The sequence below is a fragment of the Acanthopagrus latus genome, chromosome 12 (genome assembly GCF_904848185.1).
Source record: "Acanthopagrus latus isolate v.2019 chromosome 12, fAcaLat1.1, whole genome shotgun sequence".
Lineage (NCBI taxonomy): Eukaryota > Metazoa > Chordata > Actinopteri > Spariformes > Sparidae > Acanthopagrus > Acanthopagrus latus.
In genome coordinates, this window is record NC_051050.1 from 212,214 (window position 1) to 235,472 (window position 23,259).

The window sequence follows — 23,259 nt, forward strand, 5'->3', positions numbered from 1 at the left end:
CAGCATGCCCTGACGCGCGTGGACTGCGAGGGCCCGTTCATCACTGCTTGCAGCTTTAATTTATGATTAGAATACTGCTTTAACTTTGACATGAGGTTAGGTTATTATCCTTGTACTGATACCAAATAATCAGTGGAAGCCCTTTGAATCACACAAAGTAAGTAACAAAATTTGATTGTTTGAGTGAATCTCTTTGAATAAATAACATAAATCCTAGTGAATTTCAGATATTTGTGTTTTACCACCACTGACATTTAGCCTATGGTTTAGGGATCTGACCCATGACTGTCCTAAACATTAAGGCCACTAATGCACAGGTAAACTCATGAGTAGCGCACTACAAAGTCACATGTATTATATACTAGATACACTGACACATTTTTTTTGTAAGAGCATGAAGCACAAGAACAACAGAACAATCAATCAACTCAGTAACTAAAGACACCTCATAATTACACCTTCAGGACATCAAGTGTTAGGGGATCAAACTATAAGAAGACAGTTGGTGTGGCACTGTGGAAGACACTTCATTCTAAAATATGATAATTAAAATACAGACCAAGTATATGAAGGTAAATAATCCCAGTTGGAGATGTAAACATGAAAAATGTAAACAGAGAAGCTGATCAGATGGCCCCAGTTAGGATTACTTGTGAAGTAAGTCTCTCTGACAATACCAAATCAATGTCTGGAACAACACAGAACTTCACTATCAAATTGAAAGTATTTATAATATGATCATGGTTCAAAAAAGTCATAAGTACAAGAGGGCAGGACTAAAGCATAGAATCTGTTCTTTTTTTTATTCCAGCATCTGTTGGGAAAAGGTAGCCTGTAGTTGAGCAGCAACACATACTACATGGACATCCAGTGTGGCCAGCCTGGTGATTCAGCTGCCACTGACTTTACCAGGATATTGTTCTGTGGTATCTTTTGCAAATAACAATACAGCTGACTACAGTTTTAAACTGCAGGCTACATTTCTAACTGATAAAACATCCTGCTTGTTTGGATGGCACAACAATGTTGCCATTTTCCGTTAATCGAATTTGTGCTGTCTTGCCTTCTAATGTCAATGTCCAGAAGTCCAGGAACATGGAGGGCAATGTGGCCATGCGCATACTTGTGAACAAGAGGGGCGGAGACATACTGGAAAACAACAGTGTGAGACGTTCAAGAAGCGAAACAGGAAAACACAATTCGTCCACAGAGTCGAATAAGTGACCACAAATATGACTTCGGTGAGCATTTAAGCAGAGCCCTAAGCTGTCAGTCGCTGTGCGATCGCTCAAAGGAATCGACTTTGGTCCATCCGTATGATGTAAGATCGTGTAATTATAGCGCAACACCGCAAATGTTGCGACACAGGTTTCCCTTGACGGGAAGTGGGCGGGCGTTCCCCAGAATCACTGGAACGGACGTGACACAAATGGTAGACGGCGTTAACATGTGTTTAACTAATCTATCGATTGTTACACTTAAAAAAGGTAGTTCGTAAAAAAAAGATATTACTCCGGCAAACATTATAGATGAACTGATCTGACGCCAGACAGGGTAAGTTAACTTCTTGCTCTTGATTACGGAAACAACATGGCGTTAGCATCGATAGCAGCACTGACTAATGTTAACGTTACTGTACGTTAACCTATGCCATACGCTACCAACGGTGCCTTTTTTCATCGCCTGTGCCATCTTTTAGTAATTTCTATGTTTTTAATACAAGACGTGTGTAACTATCAGTCAGCTAACAACACAATATATTAGCTAATAGTTTAGCGAACGTCGGCGTTACGGCACGATGTGTTACGACTACCTGTAAAGTTTGTGAGGTTATAGCTAAATATATTGTTAAAGACCTCAGTGACAATTCCCATGCTGTCTTTTCCAGACATTTTCTCTGTCTCTGTGTTAGCGAGTGGTCATCATGGTGCTGAAGAGAGTGCTCCAATTGTTGGTGTTAGCTTGCCTTGCCTCTGCTCTACGTGCCGGAGGTCAGTATCATTTTACCTTCATTTACAGTGAATATCAGTGCAATGCCCGTTCATGTGCAGTGTCTGAACAGGCTCATTATCAACTTTTGACTTAGGAGCGATAAAGAAACATTGACAAAATCTGCCTCTGGTTCCTCTGAAGCGATATAACGTGCACTTGAATTGATATTGTTTATAGGTTGTTTATATCCCTATATGTGTGATTGTGTTTAAATGTAACATGTTGTCAAGTGACAAATGTAGAGACATCAATAGATAACATGGGCTAAATGAGGTGTCAACTGATATTTAAGGGCTGAGATCAGTTATTTATAATCATGGAGACTGATTACTGATAATTGAAAGTGATGCATTTGCAAAAAAAAGTTAAATCCTAATGCCAGACTTCAGAATAACCTGTGATGGAATGTCACCAAATACAACAGACTCAAGCACTTTACTAAAGTACCATTTTGAGGAACCTAGGATCACCATTTGACTGGTTGCTCTGTCACTAATGTCCACATTACTATTCACCTTCACACTGGCTGTTGCAAATCTTGATTCTAAGTAGACCGACAAGAAAAGACTTGCTGCATGAACAAACATCTTGACATTATGAATATATTTATATATTCATAATTATATAATATAAAATGATTACTGTGTGATTAACTTGGACCCCCCTAAGTTGTAGCTGGAAAAACAGTCTGATAAACTACAGAAGTAATACGAGAGCCTCTCTCCGAACTTTAAACTTAAACAGGATTTGAGACGCTGTGCAGAATCAGTAGCTAAGGTTAGCCTCAGCCAACCAGTTATTAACATTAAAATCAGGCCATTGAATAATTCATAGTATATTTAGATCAGTGCAGGGCACATTGCTTGCATCTCTCTCAAAAAAAAAAACTTTGCAGATTCTGATTATTCATTGCTGATCAGTGTTGTTGGATGAGACACTAGCCCTTTTCACACTGTAATGCCGCATTATCGCTGCAGTGGTGCTTTGCCAGTTTTCCACCGATGTTTGTTCACACAGGACCAAGCAGCTCCGGCACTGCTGCGCACTGCCGGTTTATCCATTAACATGGGTTTTGTTTGCCAATCCTGCGCATCAGAGGTGCAGCGAAATTTCATCCCTCGCTGCAGACTTTTACACAGAGGAATGTGTGAACAAATGGCATAGTACCCCTGCATTCAAATGGCAGGTCAGTAAACATATATTGTATAAAAAATCGTTGGAAGAAAATGGACAAAGTGAAGTAAAATGAACAGCTAAATGTGTATTTTGGATGTTTTCTTTCCACTAGTCTGAACAAAGACATGTTATGGAAGCAAAATAACCCAAAATTTCAAAATTTACCAGTGCATAAAAAACGATGTTTTTGCCTGCCATTTTTCCCCTTAATCGCGAGAAACTGAAAATGGCTATAATTTTGCTTCTAGTTAACTTCGAAAGGTGATCTAAGAGTCTAAGTCCATGTGATATCCAGAAATCCCAAAGCACCGATTGTTTCATAGCCCCTCTCCTCCACCCTTCTATAGATTTCTTATACACTACATATGGTTAAAGGCCGTTTTCTCAAAATGGGTTTTTTCTCACACTCTGAGCCAAAAATCTCCACTTCAGTAGCACTTATATACACCAAATTTTTACAGTTTTATTCCTGTCTAAAGGCGTTTGTTCATTTATCATTCATAGCCTGATTTATCTTACATTTTATCCCTAAAAACAGGGCGAAAATTGTTTTTTATGGTTGTTGCCAGGGTTAGATATAGCCAAAGGTTTTTACAGAAGGAATTTTGGATATAATATGTCAACAAAATGAAACAGGAATTTTGAACCTGGCTTTATGCAATGTTTAGATTTATGTTCTGGAAATGTATGCACGTTAGCACATTTTTAATTAGAATATTGCCCCATTTGCACATTCAAATATTCAATTTCAGAAAACTCATGATACAAAAAGTAATTGTCTTAATGTAAGTAATCAACTGGGGAAGTTTCATGGTGATATACTATATATTAGTTAAAAGTCCCAATTCTTCACCTGTAATGTCCTCCCCTTAATTAGCTAATTATGCTAATTATGCTAATTTCCCAACATGCAATCGCCCTAACCCCTAACCCTAGGCCTATAGATTACATTTCAGTCATAAAAGTTTATAGGAAACATGATTTCTGGGTCCGAGACATTTCCAGTAGACAAGTAGTAAAAGAGGCGCAGCATGGGCAAACTGTATCTGTGTGAATGGATAAGCCAGCAGCGAGGAGGGCGTTAGTGTGGATCTGATGGTGTTCACAGTCTGATAACTACACAGGACCTTCACTCAACAAAATAAAGAGAAATGTCCCACAAAACAAGGTTACAGGACCAAACAACAGTAACATGTTAACTTGTAGTGTTTGGCCATTCATATGAGGAACAAAATACAGCAGTTTAAAGTGTCTGTTCGCCTGTCTGTCCTACCAACTGTTGATCACATTTCTGCCCAAAAAACAGCATCCGTCACCGGCAAGTGTTTGTGATGAAAAATAAATCACGGTGACCGTCCCTCCTGACCGCGACATTGCCACACTTCTTTTGGATCCGCAGTGCCAGCTCTCTGTGTGAATTACACACTGGTGCATCTTAACACCAGAGCTGCTTGGCTCTGTGTGGAAAACAGCCACAGAGAATTGGCGAATTGCCAGTTCTGTGTGAGAAAGGCTAGTGAAGCAAACTAAGACAAGATGTTAACTCAACACTGAGTAACTTGGCAACTCAAGTAAAGAAGTTTACTTGTTATATCAGTGCACCTTTTCAACAAGCATAATCATGTTATCATGTAGAAAGTGGTAGTTGAATTAGTCCTGGCTGCTGTCTCATTACCACTACTGTTTTCCACAAGCTCAGTGTATTCTTGATTAAATGTTTGATCAAAAAATGGAATAAATTTGCATCCCATCAAAGTCAACAGCTGACTTATTGTTATTACTTACACTGTGGGAGGAACTGTGGGTTATTGGTCACCTTGGCAGCCTTAGGCTACATCCACTCCTAATTTGTGTAGCTAATAAGGTCAGCATAGTCTGTTATTCATTGTCTATGTTGAATTAATCAGTGGTAGTAAAGGCAGGTGTCTTTTTCTTTTGGCAAAAGTGCAACGTGTTAGAGCTGCAAAGAATCAAGAGAGAACACGTGGTGACTGTTGTGACCCAGTCGTCAAGCAAATGTCAGTGTCTTTTTTCTAAAGTCTCCATTTCTTCACATCCAAATGAAAACGTAACCCCCAAGTTTTCAAACTAAAACAGGGCCTGCAGTGTTTCCAGATGTTTCTGTTTTGAGGTATCCTAAAATGTCAGGGTAGTGTAGATGCCAGAAACATAACAATAGTTGTATGTTTTATTTATTTGTTTAAATGGTATTATTGCTTTGGTTGAGTTTGATTCTAATACATGAAAACAAACCCAAAAGAAGAAGGAAAAAAAACCACACACAGTTACACACACACAGCTGTAGACATGTAAGAAGAAATGAAATAATACGTAGATAAATAACAGTATGCCCTCCCTTATGACCTTTCAGGAAATCCTTTTAACATAATTGCAGACACTTTGGGGTCCAAGTAATTCAAATAAGGTTCCCGAACTTTATGAAATTGTTTTGGTTTTGAGTGAACCATACATGTCAAATATTCCAGAGGCACTAAATCAAACGGCACCTTAAGGCCAACCCTAAACAGTTGGTTCTTTATCACATTTCCACTGCAATGAAATATTCTTCCTTTCTGCACAATTGAGAATACAATACAGTCTCTGATGTGTTAAAATATCTAGCAGGAAATAATAGACATTGGGTCTATCTCTAGCCTTAGCCCTAGTATACTGTATATTCAATTTCAGTGAAGACATTTGACCAACATCTTTACCATATCCAAATGATTCCTGTTTGGCACTCTAACTCATTGTCTTTGGCCATGCCATAAATTGCACTCTAGGGTTAGTACTCTAGGCAATATGTTCAATTTAATTAATTTAATTGCTAATTTTAGACTCCCAAGCGGCATAGCCTCTGATTTAGTCAAATACATTTTGTAAGCAGAATTTGCTAAATTAATCAATAATGTTAAGTAATACAGGTATTAGTACATGGTCTGCATAAAGTCTTATCTTAATAATGATGATGATGATGATGATGATGATGATGATGATGATGATGATGATAATAATAATAATAATGATAATAATGATAATAATGATAATACTTTTGTTTTTGGATAAGGAGAGTGCACATTGAAAATGTCTCTGTAAATATGCCGGATTATAGCAGAGCTGCTAATTTGCATCCGTAGTCCCTGAAAAAATAAATAAAATATACAAATAGAAGAGACAGCAAATAAGTATGTCAAATACAAATAGGAGAGACGACACACACACATAACACAATACATTACACAGTCATGTAACAATGCAATAAATATTCATGTACAACTAGTCTTAGGTCCAGTTAGTGGTCACACTTTTGATTTGATTTGATCTACTGCTTTAGTTTTCCTTTAGAAGAGGAGTATGTGGGGCATTCCCTTATTGTGGAGGGAAGGCTATTCCAAATGTCCCCCCCAACAACAGGCAACACATTCCTCCCATACGTAGTCCTCCTGTGGGGAATCTCACAGTCTCCTCTGTCACAGGCCTCATACCTCCCAGAGTCCTTTTCTTTATGAATTCCTTCAGCAATGGTGGAGCAAGACCATGGAGACTCTTATATATAAAACAGGCAAATCTAAACGTTTTTATGGCGTACACCATCAATTAACAAGCCATGTATAGAGGGGCTGTTCTTATGGCCTCTGCCAAAGGTTCATTATCCATGGCAAACAAGAAAGTAGATAAGGGACACCCCTGCCTTGTTCCTCTGTGTACAGGGAAGCCATTTGATCTGAGCCCATTAGCCATAATGGCAGCTTGAGGATTACTGTACAGGACCTTGACCCATCTAATATAATTATCCCCTAAACCAAATTTGTTCTATCAGCAAAATAGACACAACCATTCAACTCGGTAAAAGGCTTTCTCCAAAGAGATTCCCACTGAGACGGAGGCGCGGAATTGGCGCACTAACCCCGCATCCAAACGCCAGTGTGAATGGGGCTTTTGGGTTCTCTGGGTGAGGAGTCATCTTGATTGGATTCGCGAGAGCCAAGCTGATGTGCTGCCTCCTTTGCTCGTTGTTTATCCCGAAAGTTGTGAAACCTCAGAATCAATGGTCTTGGACACTGGTTTGGGCCGGGTTTCGTTGCTGAGGATCTATGAGCCCGACCAAGCTTCAGCTGGCTGTCCTTCGTAGTCGTCAGAAGGTACTCAGGGACCAACTTTTCTAAAAACGTCATAGGATTTGACTCTTCTGTGTTCAGGATGTAGCTACCTGTTTGACATCAGCAATTCACATTTCAGGTTCATCTGTACATGTGGCAACTGCTTGTAACTCCAAGGTCTGTTCTTTAACGGACTCTGAGACGGTGGCAGCTTTGGTGTTGATGACTTAACTGAGGATGTCAGGTATCTTATCCAAAGCTTGAATAAGTCCTGGCTACATTGCGCTTGTGCCAGCATCTTTTAGCTCACCTGTATCGCAAGGGCTCGAGGGAGAAATGGGCTTTGCCGGTTTTCTCAAAGACTTCGTCATCCTGTCTGGAGTTCGCAAAAGTTTGCTCATGTTAGGGTACCTCCTGTTCAAAATTCCTTACTTTTACTGCACAGACATGAATAATTAAGAAACATACTGATAAATGCCACTGGAGCTGGCTCTCAGCGATGCTCGCACTACATCGCCATCTTGCTCCTTCCTCTCTAATACATGATTAACAGTATTTTATTGTTTTGTTTGTCCTCAGAACTTTACAACCATTTGATGATAACCCCACAGTCTCCAGTGCTAGAGATTGGGACTAACTTCACGGCTACATGTATGATCATTAACACAGCTGAAATAACCGCAAAGGACCTCTACTGGAACCTGTCAAATATTACTGTTTCCAATAAACAGTACACCAAGATCAACAGATCATCTCTCAGTGTCACTATCCCTGTCATCGGTGAAAAACATGAATGGTTATTTTGCAGCTGCAAGGAAGTCTCGAACTATGTTTACCTTAACAGAAGCAAATTTAAGCATGGGATCATCCTCACGAAAGGCTGTAAGTTTTTGTTTCAAACCTTAAAACCTTAGCTGTTTCTTAACCACCTGCATCTAAGGTTTCATCATTATTTCTATGTTTTTGTGTTGTTTGTCAGATCGTCCAGGGAGGCCTGAGAATCTGTCCTGTGAGGCAGTTCAGGTGAAAATGGGAATCTCTTCAACCATAACCTGTGTGTGGGAAAAAGTAGGACGTAGTAGCACAGATGTTCCTACAAACTACATACTGTATGTTAAAGAATTGTGAGTATAAATCTCTCTCTCTCTTTTTTTTGCCTGTGAGATTTGTGCACTGATTCATTTTAGAATTAAGTCGGGCTGGCTGTTTGAAGTAATTGAAAGAATGTTTTGTCAAAATGTGTTATTGCAGACAGAGAAGACGTGATGATTAGATTTTTTTCATAGCTTATCATTTGTAGTTTTTAGATTATCCTGTATGGCATCTGCCTTGTCCCTTTCTTGCATTTCACAGCCTGCCATTTGTATATGGATGTGTCATGTTGTAACAAGTTAAAGTCGCACCATAAATCTGACTACATATGACCTTTCCAAAACACTGCAAAGTGCTATGTATGCTACAGCTCAAACATTTGGGATCCTCTGGAAAAGCTCAGTTGTTTTTCATTAAATAACATTCATTTGATTAATAAGAAATACAGTCTACACAAATATTAAGGTGGTAAATGTGTACTTTTGCTGAAAATGGCAGATTTTTGATGGAATATCTACAAATGTATATAGAGGACCATGTTCATCACACCTGTGGTCCAATGGCACATTTTGTGAGCTTGTTCAAGTATTGTGTTAAAAGCCATATTGATCATTTGTAACCCTTGTGCAATCATATCAGTACAGCTAAAACCTGTCTATACTGATACAAGGAGTATTGCATTTGACCTTCTTTAGGCTAGTTGAGTATCTGGAGCATCTGCATTTGTAGGTTTGATTATAGTCTCAACATGGCCTTTAAAAAGAAAATAATCTCCTGAATCCCTCCATTCTGTTCCTGCCGTCTCTAGTCTGAGAAAAGCCACATAGGTCCTTCGATTAAAGCATCATTAAAGGTTACTGACCTTCTAGACAAAGTAGCAAAGACAACGCCATATCTGAAACAGGCCAATGAGATCACAATAGAAAAGAACACAGACTATGGACAGAGGAAGACAAATCTAAGTTTGAGGTGTGATGATGACATGAAAAACATTTGCAAGATGCAGAACTAATAAAGAAATGCTGGAGAAGTGCTTAACACCAACTGTCGAGCATGAGGGAAATGTGATGATCTGGAGTTCTTTGGAGCAGGTAAACTGGTCAAAGTGTATTGTCTAGGAAAGATGAACTCCCCGTCTGGCATGGACTTTGGAAGTTTGCAGCATTTTACATGCACAAAAGCTTTAAAAACACTTTAACACACAAAATGACAGGGAATGACCCAGAAAGCATGATGTTGCAGAATTCCTCTGACTGGTAAATTCTTTCATCAACAGGGGTCGGAACCATAGTAATGAGACAAATGGTAACAGTGCCCAAGTGAATCTAGACATTTTTCCCCATCATATGCCACTGGAAATTTGGGTGGAGGCATACAATAAACTGGGAAGAATAGAGTCAGAGCATCTGTCTACAGATGCTGACTCGTTTGGTAAGTTTAATCTTTTTCACTTTGCTGTCATCTTTATGGCTTGTTCTAATCTACCAGAAGTCCAGTATATCATTGATGCTATTCGCATTCTATATTGGTTGTTGTGTCTTTTGTTGCAGTGAAAACAAACCCTCCGTCAGACATCAAAATCATTTCAGAGAAGACTTTTCCCACCTCCCTTCTCATAAACTGGACTCATCCTCTTGCTGCAGAATACCTGAAGTTAACGTATAAAATCAGATTCTGCCAAAATGGATCTCAAAATTGGACTTATGTAAGTTTGTTTTTGTAATATTAGACTTGTATAGATTAGAGTAAATAATACTTAATATTTAGTTGCACATCCTTTGCTTGCAATAACTGGATCAAGCCTGCGACCCACTGACATCACCAAACCTTTTCATTCTTATTTTGTGAAGCTTTACTTTACTGCCTCTTTCAGTTGTTGTTTGTTTCCTGGGTTTTTTTTCTCTCAGTTCCCTCTTTAGCAGGAAAAATGCATGCTCAATAGGGTTGAAGTCTGTAAATTGACTTGGCCAGTCTAAAACCTTCCACTTCTTTCCCCCGATGAACTCCTTGGTTGTTTTGGTATTTTGTTTTGGGTCGTTGTCTTGCTGCATCATGAAGGATCTCAAGATCAGTTTGGTTCCATCTCTCTTGGGTCCACATCCAAAATTGCCCATATCAGATAAAATGCCCATATTAGGCCCGATCCTGATCCTGCAGATCGGCTCGGGAATTCCTTACTTCAGATGATCCATTTTAAAGAGCCTTTGGTCAGCAGGCTAATTTCTATGCAAAAAAATTTGACTTGCATTGACCATCTACGTTTGGATATAAATGTGTATATGCAAACAAGTTAGTTCAGGATTAAAACGAAATTTGCATTGTCTTGTGATGTTATGCAAGGTTATGTAGATAATTTCTTCATATGTTTGTACGCATTCATTTCGTGTGAATTCTCTAAGCTCTTACCTTAATATGATATGTGAATTGTTAGCACCAGTTACAAAGGTGTCACCACATCAACCAGGGTTGGGATTTATAAATCAAGTGACTGTGTTACAGAACGTTTGTCTTGTTTCCTCCAGTCACATACATATTTTTTGTGTTATTTTGTATGAGTGTACATCTGATCACTCAGCAAGTCTGCTTTTTGTCTGTTCTTTAAACAAGATGTGTTTAATGTTGTTTTAGGTACCTCTTGTGGACACTGACAAGTACATACAGTCTTTTAGACTACAGAACCTTCGGCCAGACATAGTTTATGTCATTCAGGTATGCTGCAAAAATGCTAGACGGGGCCACGGTTACTGGAGCAACTGGAGTACCAACGCTACCATGAGAACACCAGAAGACAGTGAGTTTACTGGCTGCCAGTTTACAAAGTACAAGTATCTGACCACCAAATACTGCATAGTGTTAAAACAATTGAAAAGCTTTAATGAATTGTTTACTTATCTTATTTTAATTGAAGGAGTCCTACATTCTTGATCTTTCTTGCACTCACAAAATATTTAAAGCATGGATATCAGATTAAGCTGGCAGCATCTACAGAATATGTACTGTTCAGAGAAAGTGATTGGCTTGACTGCCACAGTGTGCAGGCATGCAAACACAATGCAATGGTAAATCACATGCTGAACTTTTCTTTTGAGTCTGTAATATTTGCCCAGTTTAATGCTATGTTGTACATTTGTAAGATATGTTTTTTCCTTGTGTTCTTCTGGCAAACACAAAATCTGTTTCTTTTTTGTTTTCTTTGGCCTAGGACCAACAAGCAAACCAGATTTATGGAGGATCATTACTAAGGTGGACAGCCTAAATGAACGACGAGTGCAGTTTATTTGTAAGGTAAATTGCCACGTCACATTCAGCTCAACACAAATAAATGTACACCTAAATTTTCTATTGTAAGTGTATGCACTTACAACCCCAATTCTAAAAAAGTTTAGATGCTTGTTTGCAAACCAACTATGTTAAGAGAGGTTTTATGAAGTGTGCCTGAACCCATGTAGTAATATCTTTTAAAGTATCTTGTGTTTCTGAATTGATGGACTGCGACCCATCCACTGTGATGACAGACTAAGCCTTTCGTGGATACCCCTTTAAAGCCCCAACCCATTGTATGTTGGTGTTTTTATGATATTTTATATTTTCTGAGTCATTTCCAGACAGTGTTAATCAGCCAAAATGTTTGCTAAATATTTTAACAAATACCATTTATTTTATGTTCAAACTTAAAAAAAAATGAAGCTGTTGCTCAAATGGAACAATGACATTTAATAACTATAGTAGAATCTCCAAGTCATCCTTCAAGCTTGCAGAGGCACACTCATAACACTGTTTGAGGAGTTGTAGACGCACAGGCAGTGTCTCCCAAAATGGAAGCCATATATGGTGTTACATAAAAGACCAGCGCACTTCCTTTAAGGAATAGGTGTGTGGTGTGGCTGAGTGAGAGCGACTGTAGCTGCGCTCAGAGCATACTGAAACTACAGTATTTTATTTCTGCACCTTTTGATAAAACTAAACTAGCAGTTTTCCACCTTCTTCCATATCTGATATGGGAACCCAGAAATTATTTTGATTTTTAACTCAAATCAGGCTATTTTTTTTGCAAACAATTCCCATGAAGAATCTAAAACCAACAATATAGTATAGTAATAGTCTTTCCTAATACATATAATCAATACACTGTTGGCCTGCATCCACAGCCAGTATTGTCCATTATTGTATTTTAAAGGCATGCAAGTTGAAAACTGGCAAAGCTGTCTGTACACAGAGTAACTGTTGGAGATGAGAAGTGTATTTGTTGAGTTTTTCTAGCCCAAACTCTGTTTTCTGTGTTAATTCAGTGTGTTTTTATATGTGCAATTGAGTTCTGTTGAACAAAACAAGAATAGGTCAAAACCTTATATGACTGGACTGTGTCTGGTCAAGATGCAATAATGTGGGTTGTTTAAGACTGGGGTTGACAGTGGTAGAGTTTAGGATGTGAAGTCCTGGATATTAATTGCACATGTGCAAAAAACAGCAGAATACTCCTCTGTGAGCATGCAGTAACATAGGAATGAATGGAGTTACATTCACAAGTTACACTGAAAGATCTTTATTTTTTTTTTAATATATTTGAGTTAATTTTAGGACAGTTGTAGCCTAAAAATATGTATTGTTGAGATCTTCTGATTATCCCCCTTGATATAGTTAACACATTCAATTTAAGCTTAACTGTTCCCCATTCCAGTTTTACATTTCATGTTTCCCTTTTCTTACTGCCATTCCTATTTGCAACTTCATCTTTACATTTTAAGCTAGGTAATTGAAGACATTACTTTTCTTTATAAGTTTTTCAGAGGCTCTGTATTGGAATGTGATTATGGCATCAGATTCTGCAGCATTGACTAATGAAGTAAACCCATGTAGTGTTTTGCTCTGGGCCAACAGGCAATGGTAGTCACCAACCAACCTCTGTTGTTAATGCTCAACAGATAATATATCTTTGGAAAAAGTCACTTTTGCTATAGTGTCCTCTGTTATAATTTAAAAAACTTTCTATTTAGTCTCTGCAAGTTTTTGGACACGTCTACATGGTCAGTAAAGGAAAAATAGGATTAAGTTGCTTGGGAAAGATCAGCTGTAGACAAAAATCCTAATGGAAGTCTGAAACATCCATCTATCAAATAAAAACAAAAAACTACTAAACTTCCTTAAGTTCTGTCAGGTCTGTGAGGTTGTGACTGGACTTTCCTGTGTGACAGGATCCTGTGTTTGCCAATGGGAGAATCCAGAGATTCGACATAAAGATTCAAGACAAAAAGGACAAATTCAAGAATAGGAGTGAAGAGTGGGAGCGCATCCCAGTCAACAGGTCGGAGGCAGATGGCAGCTCTAGCCACCGGGAGATAACTTTCCTTAAACAGATTCACCTAGCTGATGAGAAATCTGTTAAAGTGTATGTCACCGCTGTAAATTCTGTGGGGAAATCCGCTCTGGCATCTTTACTCATCCCTGATAAAGCATATGGTGTTCGGGGTAAGTCTGACCTACAGGCCACACTCTAAACTGCTGCATGTACTATTTACATTGTAAACTCCATACCAGTAGGGAGGACATATTGCAACAATATATACCAATGTAATTTGTAATATCTAGCACTAAAGCCGGTCATTGCTGGCTTATCCCGGCTACTGTGAGGACTCCTTTTAGTGATATCATGTATTTTTCTGTGGAGCCGTCTGTGGAAGGGACAATGTTAATTACAACATTGCAGTATCTTGATCTTAAAAGATCACAGTCCCATCAGAATAAATGCAATTGAAACATATACTCTGGAGGATGACATCCAGCACTGTAGCATGAGTAATTGGCTTTTCAGGGGAGAAATCTTCATTACCAATTGAGACAATAAAAAACACTCCTGATTATCCAGGCTAGAACTCCAAATCAAGTTTTCTTTCAGACTTGGCTGATGATACCAAATTGTATTTGTTAAGGATAGGTTATGCCTGTTGAGCGAAATAATGTCATGATTTCCTGAAAATAGGTTAAATACAAACTTTTCAGAGTGAAACCTAATAAGTGGACTAATACTGAGATAAAATGTCCAGACTGCTATTACATTTTTACCGACATGGTATTTACGATATGATGCCTTAAACAAATAATGTAATACCTTAAATTACATATTACATAAATGGGAGTTACAACTCAACCTTTGTCTAAATCAAGTCTAGACTGGTGAGAAATGATGTATTGAAGAGGAAAAAAAGTCAAAAGACTTAAAGATGCCTTAAATTGATACTGAGTGTATTTTTTGTGTGTGTACTACAGATCTTGCCCCAGTGGAAGGGCTGAATCTGTCGTCTCATGGAGGACAGCTGTGGCTGGAATGGAAATCTCCCAAAAATAAAGCATTGTCCGAGTATGTGGTTGAGTGGGCTGCCAATGGTCAGACAGACTGGCAGAGGGAAAACAGAGCCACCACTCACACAGTCATTAAAGGTGATGATTCTCCTTTTTGGGAAAGAAAAGTATCTGAGGAGAATTTGCAGTGAATTCAGCATGCCATTAAATGGATATTTTGGTCAAAATCTCTGCTTATTAACTGAATCCCTGTGACATCACGCTAGAAACAGTGATTTCTAGGTAGACAACTGGCAGTAAATTTGCATGTTGGAAATTTGCGAAATCACAACAGTCATGGGTGACGCACTGCGAACACTTTAGAATTGGGTTGTTTTTTAGTAGTGTGAAGTTACTTACACAGATCTTCCTGAATGAATGATCCACTTAGTTGCTGCTAGAAAGAGGATTAGTGTTCCGTTAATTTTGGAAAATGTTGGCTCTTGTGGTTGTGACCATAATTTGTGAGAAATGTATCATGGAAGTATGTAATAAGGTGGATACATTTTGAAATACGATCATTGTAATTAGAAAGCATTAAGTGTAATTAAATTGTATGTAAGCTAAGTGTGATCCAGGGGTTCTCTGCCCAGGTGTTATAAACAAACATTGCAATTCATTTTATTGAGAATTAATCACTCATTCTGTACATATTTGAGGTTTCTTTAAAAAAAATGTAGTTTGATGCATCATAGAGAGAAAGCTGAAAAAAGAAGTTGTTGAGCACAATCCTTACCTACTCTGAAGGTCCGTTCACAACAGGCATGTTTTGCAGGCATTGCACAAGTGTGATTTAACTTGATCTCAATGTCACCTCTAGGCAACCTTGAGAAGTTTGTCTGCTACACTGTATCTGTGCATCCAATATACTCTGGATGGATTGGGAAACCAGCAAGTGTTAAAGCCTTTTTAGAGGAAGGAGGTAAGATGAAATACTTTGAAGAAATCAATAATTGTATTTTGAAGCATTGTGAATGTTAACAGGAGGTACAAATTTATACTACAAAAATCCCATTTTAAGTCCCAAACATTTTTTTCCTGTAGTGTTCTTCATTTCCATCTTGGTTTCAACATTCTATAAAAGACACATTACTCCTGAATCATCCCAGACAGGGAGTAGCGACATTAGTTGAGCAACGTGTTAACAACCAATTAAAGGCAAAAGATGAATATTGCAAGGTTTGTAGGAGCTACTGGCCTCTGCAACTGCACACACCGCTGTCACCATCATGATGTCCATTCATAATTATATTAATTTTCATGAAAAAATATATTACCAAATGAAGAATTATAAGAAGCTCATACATGCATGTTCATTTCATTTAACCATTTAACCAACCAAAAGCACAACAGCTTTTTGTCATTGTCATGGTATTCTTGGCACAACCAAATATACGGTTAAGATTAACCAAAATCTTTGGTTCATCTCATCTCACAGTTTCTCTCTTTCTTTAAAAGTGCGACTCTTTCCACCAGAAGGGGCATGGCCTCATTTGTATGATTAACATAAATTATGTTGCTGTTGTTAATGCAGCTCCGTTGGATGGCCCTGAAATTGTCGATAGAAAACTTGGACGTAATGATGTAGAGCTGGTGTGGAAAGAGATTCCACAACACAAACGAAGAGGCTTCATCACAAACTACACGATCTTCTATACAAGTGGGACTGAATTACATTGTATGTACCCGTCATGTTATATCCTGAATAAGCTTTTTTTCCCCCTACATTTATAGCTTTCTGTTAAGTGTTGGACTAAATGAATATTTTTTTTCTGACAATATCCCAGCCGCTCACTACTACTACTTACTTGCTCGTTTTGCTGATTTGCAGCCGTAACAGTTCCAGCTAACACCACCTCACACACTCTGAGGTCACTGTCAGGCAACACCAGGTATGATGTTTGGATCAATGCTTCAACCATCCGAGGCTCAGCCAAAAGCCTTAATCACTCATTCTGGACCCAGAAATATGGTGAGTGAAATGTTCTGGCTTTTCAAAAAATGTCTCAAAACTATTTGACGATTTGTGAGATGGTAAATTGGTTTATTGTTTAGTTTATCATTTAGTTTAACAAAGTTCAAATTGGACTCTAACATCTAGCATACTGATTTTTGAGCCCTTAGAAAAGCGTGGGTGGCAAATTAATGATAGAAAAATTGTATATATCAAAAGGTAGTCATATTTTGAGGGGTAAGAAAGTTAAATTTTTGAGAATCAAATCATAATTCAATTTTAATTTCAATTTTATATTATATTAATATTATACAAAAACAGAATTTTGGCATTAGTGTGAATTGGATGTGTCGAAGCAGAAGAGGATTTGATTGGCTTACTGTATATGATAGTGTAGTTTTGCAGACTTCAATAATATTCTGGGCTAAATTTAGCTTGTTTGTTACCCCTTCACGCAGCGGTCATATTGCAGATGTTGCATGTCACCATTGGACTGCTTTCACGTTCTAATTTAAGTTATTTCCATACTGCAGACATTTTATCAACGAGCTTGCCAGAGTAACGTTACGTGTGCGTCTGAGTTCTGCCACAAATTGTGCCCTGGCGTAAAAAGATTTAAAAAAAAAAAAACTGGGGTGGGTCCACGTTCAAAATTACCAATTGCCAATCAGTGGAAAAATGCCAATATCAGCCCTGATCCCTATCCTGCAGAGCCAATCAGGACATCCCTGGACTGTATTTATAACTGTTCACTTTGTAAATACCCCACTACCTAGAAAAAGCTGCAGAGGCACAACATTTTGCATCCCTGATCATTTGTGGCAAGCTTAGTGGATTTTGACTTGATGTTTGCATTTTCAACACCCATTTAAGGCAATTTTGCTCTTACTCAAACTTGATTGAGCTTAGCATGTTTTAGATTCAGAGAAAACCGTGTACCAAAGAAAATTGTTTCATTACTTCTGTTCTTTTAAAGAAATCAGGCAGTGATATTAAATTAAACATCCTGTGAATGTCTAGATCCTAGGGGTCTTATTTGAGCCCAAGAGATAAACAACTACATATGTAATAAGGAGTGCAAACAGCACTCTTAATTTACATGCAGTGGTACCACATGGTAACAAAACAACAGTGTAGCTGCCATAGTGAAGTTTGTTTTCACTCAATACTTAGCCTGGATTTTTGAATTGTTAGTATAATTTTATCATCTTTGAATATCCTCTGTGTTTCTCCCAGCCGCAGGAGAGATCGAGGGTATTGTGGTTGGAGTGAGCCTTGGCTTTCTCTTCATTGTTCTAATGACCATGCTGATCTGTATCTACAAAAAAGACGTGTAAGTTACACTTTGACACCCACCCATACATGTTGTTGCTTTCAGCACAGGGTTTGAAACTATTTTTGAGGATGGATGTAGGGTCCCAATTTGCGCTATTTTTTATTTGTGCTCATTCAATTTAGCTCTCATACATGGTCCTACAGTTACAGCCACCTCGTTTTTTCAACTCCCGGCCGACTGCCAGCCGCTTCCCAGTCAGCTCCCAGCCACTGGGATTCCCCCCTCTCTTCCTGGGGGTGTGCCTAGATTCATTCAATTGCAAGATGTCAGCATGAGATGTCACTTCCCTCAGAAAAAACACGTACAGCATAGATACCCTTTAAACTTATATTCTTCTACCCCATTACATCTCTGTGGCATATATTATGCTTTTATCCCAGAAGAATTATTTTAAAGCTTTAGTTTGTTTTGTTTTGTTGTTTGATTTAAAGTTGTGAACACATTAATGCATCAGTAGTTATAGTTGCACATGAAATCATGAAATCATTAAATGTCTCATTTCAACATACCCCAGTAGCTTAATTAGTAGAGTGTGGGACCCATATATGAACACCCTGCAGAGGACCAAGGTTCAAGTCCGACCCATGGTCTCTTGCTGCATGTCAACACTTCCGTCATCTCCCAAGCCACTTGGCAAAGAGAAGTGAAACATATCTCTCGTCGCTGACTTGTTTTGATCACAGACCGAGCATATTTAAAGATCATCTACCATATCATAAGGTCATCATTGTTATGCTTCAGCTTTTTGTTTGTCAACAGTACTGCATGGAAGTGAAGGTAAAATGGCTGTGGAATTACTGATTTATTAACAACTGTTATAGTAGAAGAGCTGATAGAGATTTTCTTGTTTGTAGTTGTAGTTATATAAATGTTATTTCTCATGCTGTTAGATAACTGTTAGACCACGCCGTCAGGTGCGTGCGGAAAAATGGCTCTTACACTATAATAGTTTGTCCCGGTACCACTGCAGAGGCTGTTTGCGCAGTTAGCCACTCAGACTAGTTTTTCCTCCCTGTTAAATCATTAATTTTGCATCCATATTGCTTTCTCTTTCATGCAGTACTGTTGAAATGACAGCTGAAGCATAATTTTGATGACCTCATGACATGGTACCCAAACAATAATCAAATATGCTCTATGTGGGAATCACACTCTCTCACACGTATGCCTAAGATAAAGTCAGAATAGTTGATTTCACGTTGTAGTAACTTCCATCGGACTGTCATGGAGGAACTGGACGTTTTTAAGAGTATTATCTGTATCCATTAATTCATTTTGAACGTACCCTGGCCTTAAGCCAGTGAATTGAAACTATTCCCTACTGTGCATCATGTTCCTCTGCAGAATGGGGTTTATATATCTTAAGGTTTTACTATTCACCATTGTGCAGGTATGTGTTGTAATCTGAATTAATACTTTATTTGTATGTTATTATTGTGCTATTTTTAGCTTTGATGCCACAGATTTGTGAGATGTCATATATGCTTCATTGTTTCCTCTCCTATAGAATCAAGGAGAATTTGTGGCCTCAGATTCCAAACCCTGGAGAGAGCACCATTGGAACATGGTCTCCTCATTATCCTTTGAAAGTAAGGACTTCTTTTGTACTGACCCCTGTACATGTGCCAACATGTACAGTATTTAACATACTGTCATTATACTGTAACAGTACAACAAGTAGTAGAGATGCACCTCATTGTCAGATATACCCATTTCTGTGCCAGTCAGATTTACATATATTCTGCCTACCCCCCAACAGACCATTGGCCCAAACTGCAAGAGGGATAACTAGATATTTTACAAGTGCATTTTCAGCTCAGTGTGAGAGTTTTTACTGCATTACTCCAGTTAGTTTCTCTAACCTGACAATGATTAAGGGTAAATTAACCCTGCAGTGTGCACAGCTATTTATTGCCCCTGGCTCGGCCTGTTAATATATTTCCATCCTTCTCAGTTGATGAAGAGTTTGAAAGAGAGACTGAAGGTAAGATACTAATAAAGTAACCATTATTTGTGGCATACTGAGCATTGTGCAACTCTCTCAACAGAAAGAAAGTGAGAAGTCTGTGTACATGCTTATTTGGTGTGTGTTTTAAGCTTCAGAAAGTTCCTGTAGTGCCTAGCTCTGACAAAGCCATGTTTGGAAAAGGCCCGGCCCAATGTATTAATTTTCATCTTTTATTTAAATGTGTGGAAAGAAGTTGTCATCATAGTACTGGAAAATACATGAGGGAGCAGGAGCAGAGCATCCTGATCCTTAAGTATTGACACTGACAAAGCTCAGTGTTCCAGAGACAAATGTGTCAAGCATTATTTGGTTTTAGTGTGATTGTAATTGAACTTCTCATTTTATATAAACAATTATGTGTCCTCTACAGGCAGAGACTCCAAAGGAGAATTGTCTGTCTGGCATCAGTGTGCTTGATGTGGATGTGTGTGATGGAAAGTGCGTGTTTGAAGAAGATAAGGCCAGTCTGCCTCTGAAGAAGGACAAGTATCTGTCTGAGGAGCACAGCAGCGGCATTGGTGGCTCCTCCTGCATGTCTTCACCTCGCCAGAGTGTGTCCGATAGCGATGAGGGCGGCGACATGGCTGATACCACAGCCAGCACTGTTCAGTACTCATCAGTGATGGCCTCCAATGGATACAAGGGTCAGATGCCGAGCTCCCAACAGCAGCAGGCCATTTTTTCACGATCGGAGTCCACACAGCCCCTGCTGGATTCTGAGGAGAACCCTGACATGTTGCTGCAGGAGGGCAGCAAACATTCGCAGCGTTTCCCCCGACAACCCTGCTTCACACACACTGCACAGAACAAAGACGGCACTGACCCTGCTGACTGCCACCAGCGGGAGATGGAGCAGCAGGACCTGCTAGAGCCTCTGGACTTTTATCCCTTGGAAGAGGACTCTGAGCAGACAACACCTACAGAGGGTCAGTCAGCTGACTGGCTGCCAGCAGCACCAGTCTCCAGCTACATGCCTCAGCTGGGTGGCTACAGGCCACAGTAAGAACACAGAGAGACCTATATATTATCTATGAGTGGTTCTGTGCCTTTGTTAATGGCCATTTATTTGAACCATTATGTGTTTTGAAATTAACCTAGTATGAGTATTTCAGAATGCTTTGGTAACATTCTCTGTCAAGTGCAATGGGAATTATAGCTTACACCATAGGGTTGCTAGCTTTGCACTCGGAAAAAATTCTGCCTTATCTTTGTAGTACAATAATGTCCAAAGCCTACCCTATACATGTCTGTGAATACTTTGAGCTACATAGTAAATGTCATATTGTGCATTTCAAATTGTCTCCTGAAATTGTGAAGATGATGCGTGTTAATCACAGTTGGACATGTGATGGAATCTACCACAGGCATCTTCATGATGAAACCGTCTTTCACTTTGCCTTCTGTGTCTTTTTGAGCAGCTTCTGGCTGTACCGCCCTCTTGTGGAGGAGTTCAACCCCTGCAGAAATGTTACAACATATTACCCAGGCATTGTTTTTTTCATGTACATAAAGTATGTCTTCAACTGACATATATATATATATATATATATATACACACACACTGCACGTGAATGTAATCAATTAAACGTGTTCAGACTGTCAGTACATGATACCAGTGCATGTTCAATAAAAAAAAAGTTCAACTGCCTTTTGAAAGGTGAAAGAAACGAAATTAATTTAGTACATGTCTGATTCATGTATAGTCTGTAGCTCACAAAGCATAATTTAGTCTAAGGATAAATTTGCTGCTTGATTTGTGGATGTAAGTCTTTTCTGTTGTTTCCAAATATAGAATACCGCTAGTTTGCCAGTATTTTCAAGAGATGAGTGTAGCTTGTTTCTTTCTGAGCAATGCAATTGATCCTTTTTTATTTTCATCGTAAAAAGGACACTACTTCAGAATGAATAGAAAAATTATGCATGCATTGTACATTTAAAGCAGCACATAAAAGTTTATTTAGGATCATTTTGGTGTTGATGGCCTCATTTTTGCAGTTTTCCTAAATTGTGAGTTGGTTGTAACAGTACATCATATTTGTTACCATTAAAGTAGCTGGCAAACTTCAAATTTCACATCTTGTTTTAGCTGCAACTTTGAGTGAGAAAGCCTGTTAGCATAAATAAATTAAAGTGGTATAGAACAACTTGCTGAACAGAATATGAAATGAAGCGTTGAACAGTATGAGCCATAGGCTTTCTTCAAGATAAATGCATACTGAAACACAGTTATGTCCAGAATAATAGCAGTCTGTTTAAAAAAAGTGAGTAATGATCCAAATCAAAACATGAAGACAAATGTATTAAATGTGTTGTTACTTTACAGAAAGTGAATATTTGGCTGTTTAAAATAATAGCAGTGTCTGTGTTTCTCTTTACAAACTCAACTATGAACTGAAAATGCTTGAAGATTAAGCTTTGCTTTGAATCACTGAACTAATACTTAGCTGTGTAACCTCTGTTTCTGAGAACTGCTTCACATCTGCACTGCATGGAGTCAGACAACTTCTGGCACCTGTGACCAGGTATTCCCAGGGCCAGGACCATTGGACTACATTCCACAATTCCTCTGCATGTCTTGGTTTTGTCTCAGAAACAGCATTTTTGATGTCACCCCACAAGTTTCCTTTTTTTTGGTCATAAAAGTGTTTATTTATTTTTCATCAAATAATACAAATAACTTACAAAAGACAGCAAAAACAAACCCCATAAGTTTTGTATTGGCTTGGGCTGGCAACTTGATCAGAATCAGAATCAGAAAAGCTTTATTGCCAAGTACGATTTTACACATACGAGGAATTTGTTGTGGTGATGTTGGTGCATGCATCAAATAACTATTAATTGAAAATATAACAAATTAACAATATAAACTATTTTAAAAAGTAGAAAATATAATTATATAATATAAATATGTATACACAATCTGTTTTTTGGTAAAAGGAGCAGACCAGCTGGCAGTGAACAATTACAAGAAATGATGTGCAAATAAAAATGCGCAAATGAATAGGTAGTTCAAGCTGAGCGTTAATGTAACGCATAGAGTTATGGTGCTGTCAGTGTGACAGTAGAGTCAGTGGTAGAGGTGGAGTGTGAGGAGTGTCGGGGGATTCAGGCCTGTTGATAAGGCTGACAGCAGACGGGAAGAGACTGTTCTTGTGGCGTGAGGTTTTGGCCCTGATGGACCGCAGTCTCCTGCCAGAGGGGAGTGTCTCAAAGAGTTTGTGACCGGGATGGGAGGAATCAGCAACAATCTTTCCTGCACGCCTCA

The 23,259-nt window shown here is 38.6% G+C and overlaps 1 protein-coding gene across 6 annotated transcripts; it reads left to right on the plus strand.

The window, feature by feature from the left end:
• Positions 1-1,113: 1,113 nt before the first annotated feature.
• il6st (interleukin 6 signal transducer) lies at positions 1,114-22,063 on the plus strand. Of its 6 annotated transcripts, none has more exons than XM_037118082.1 (16): positions 1,114-1,241; positions 1,889-1,991; positions 7,848-8,150; positions 8,248-8,392; positions 9,637-9,791; positions 9,911-10,065; positions 10,989-11,151; positions 11,563-11,645; positions 13,553-13,826; positions 14,625-14,795; positions 15,517-15,618; positions 16,231-16,374; positions 16,528-16,668; positions 17,887-17,983; positions 19,494-19,575; positions 20,365-22,063. In XM_037118082.1, exons 2-16 carry the CDS (start codon positions 1,925-1,927, stop codon positions 20,995-20,997), a joined length of 2,715 nt encoding a protein of 904 aa, XP_036973977.1. In that variant the 5' UTR covers positions 1,114-1,241; positions 1,889-1,924; the 3' UTR covers positions 20,998-22,063. The 6 variants fall into 6 exon arrangements, with proteins under 6 accessions (XP_036973977.1, XP_036973982.1, XP_036973978.1 ...); XM_037118083.1 differs by lacking the exon at positions 1,114-1,241 and adding an exon at positions 1,276-1,554 and having other exon boundaries at positions 1,913-1,991; XM_037118081.1 differs by lacking the exon at positions 1,114-1,241 and adding an exon at positions 1,277-1,554.
• Positions 22,064-23,259: the final 1,196 nt, after the last annotated feature.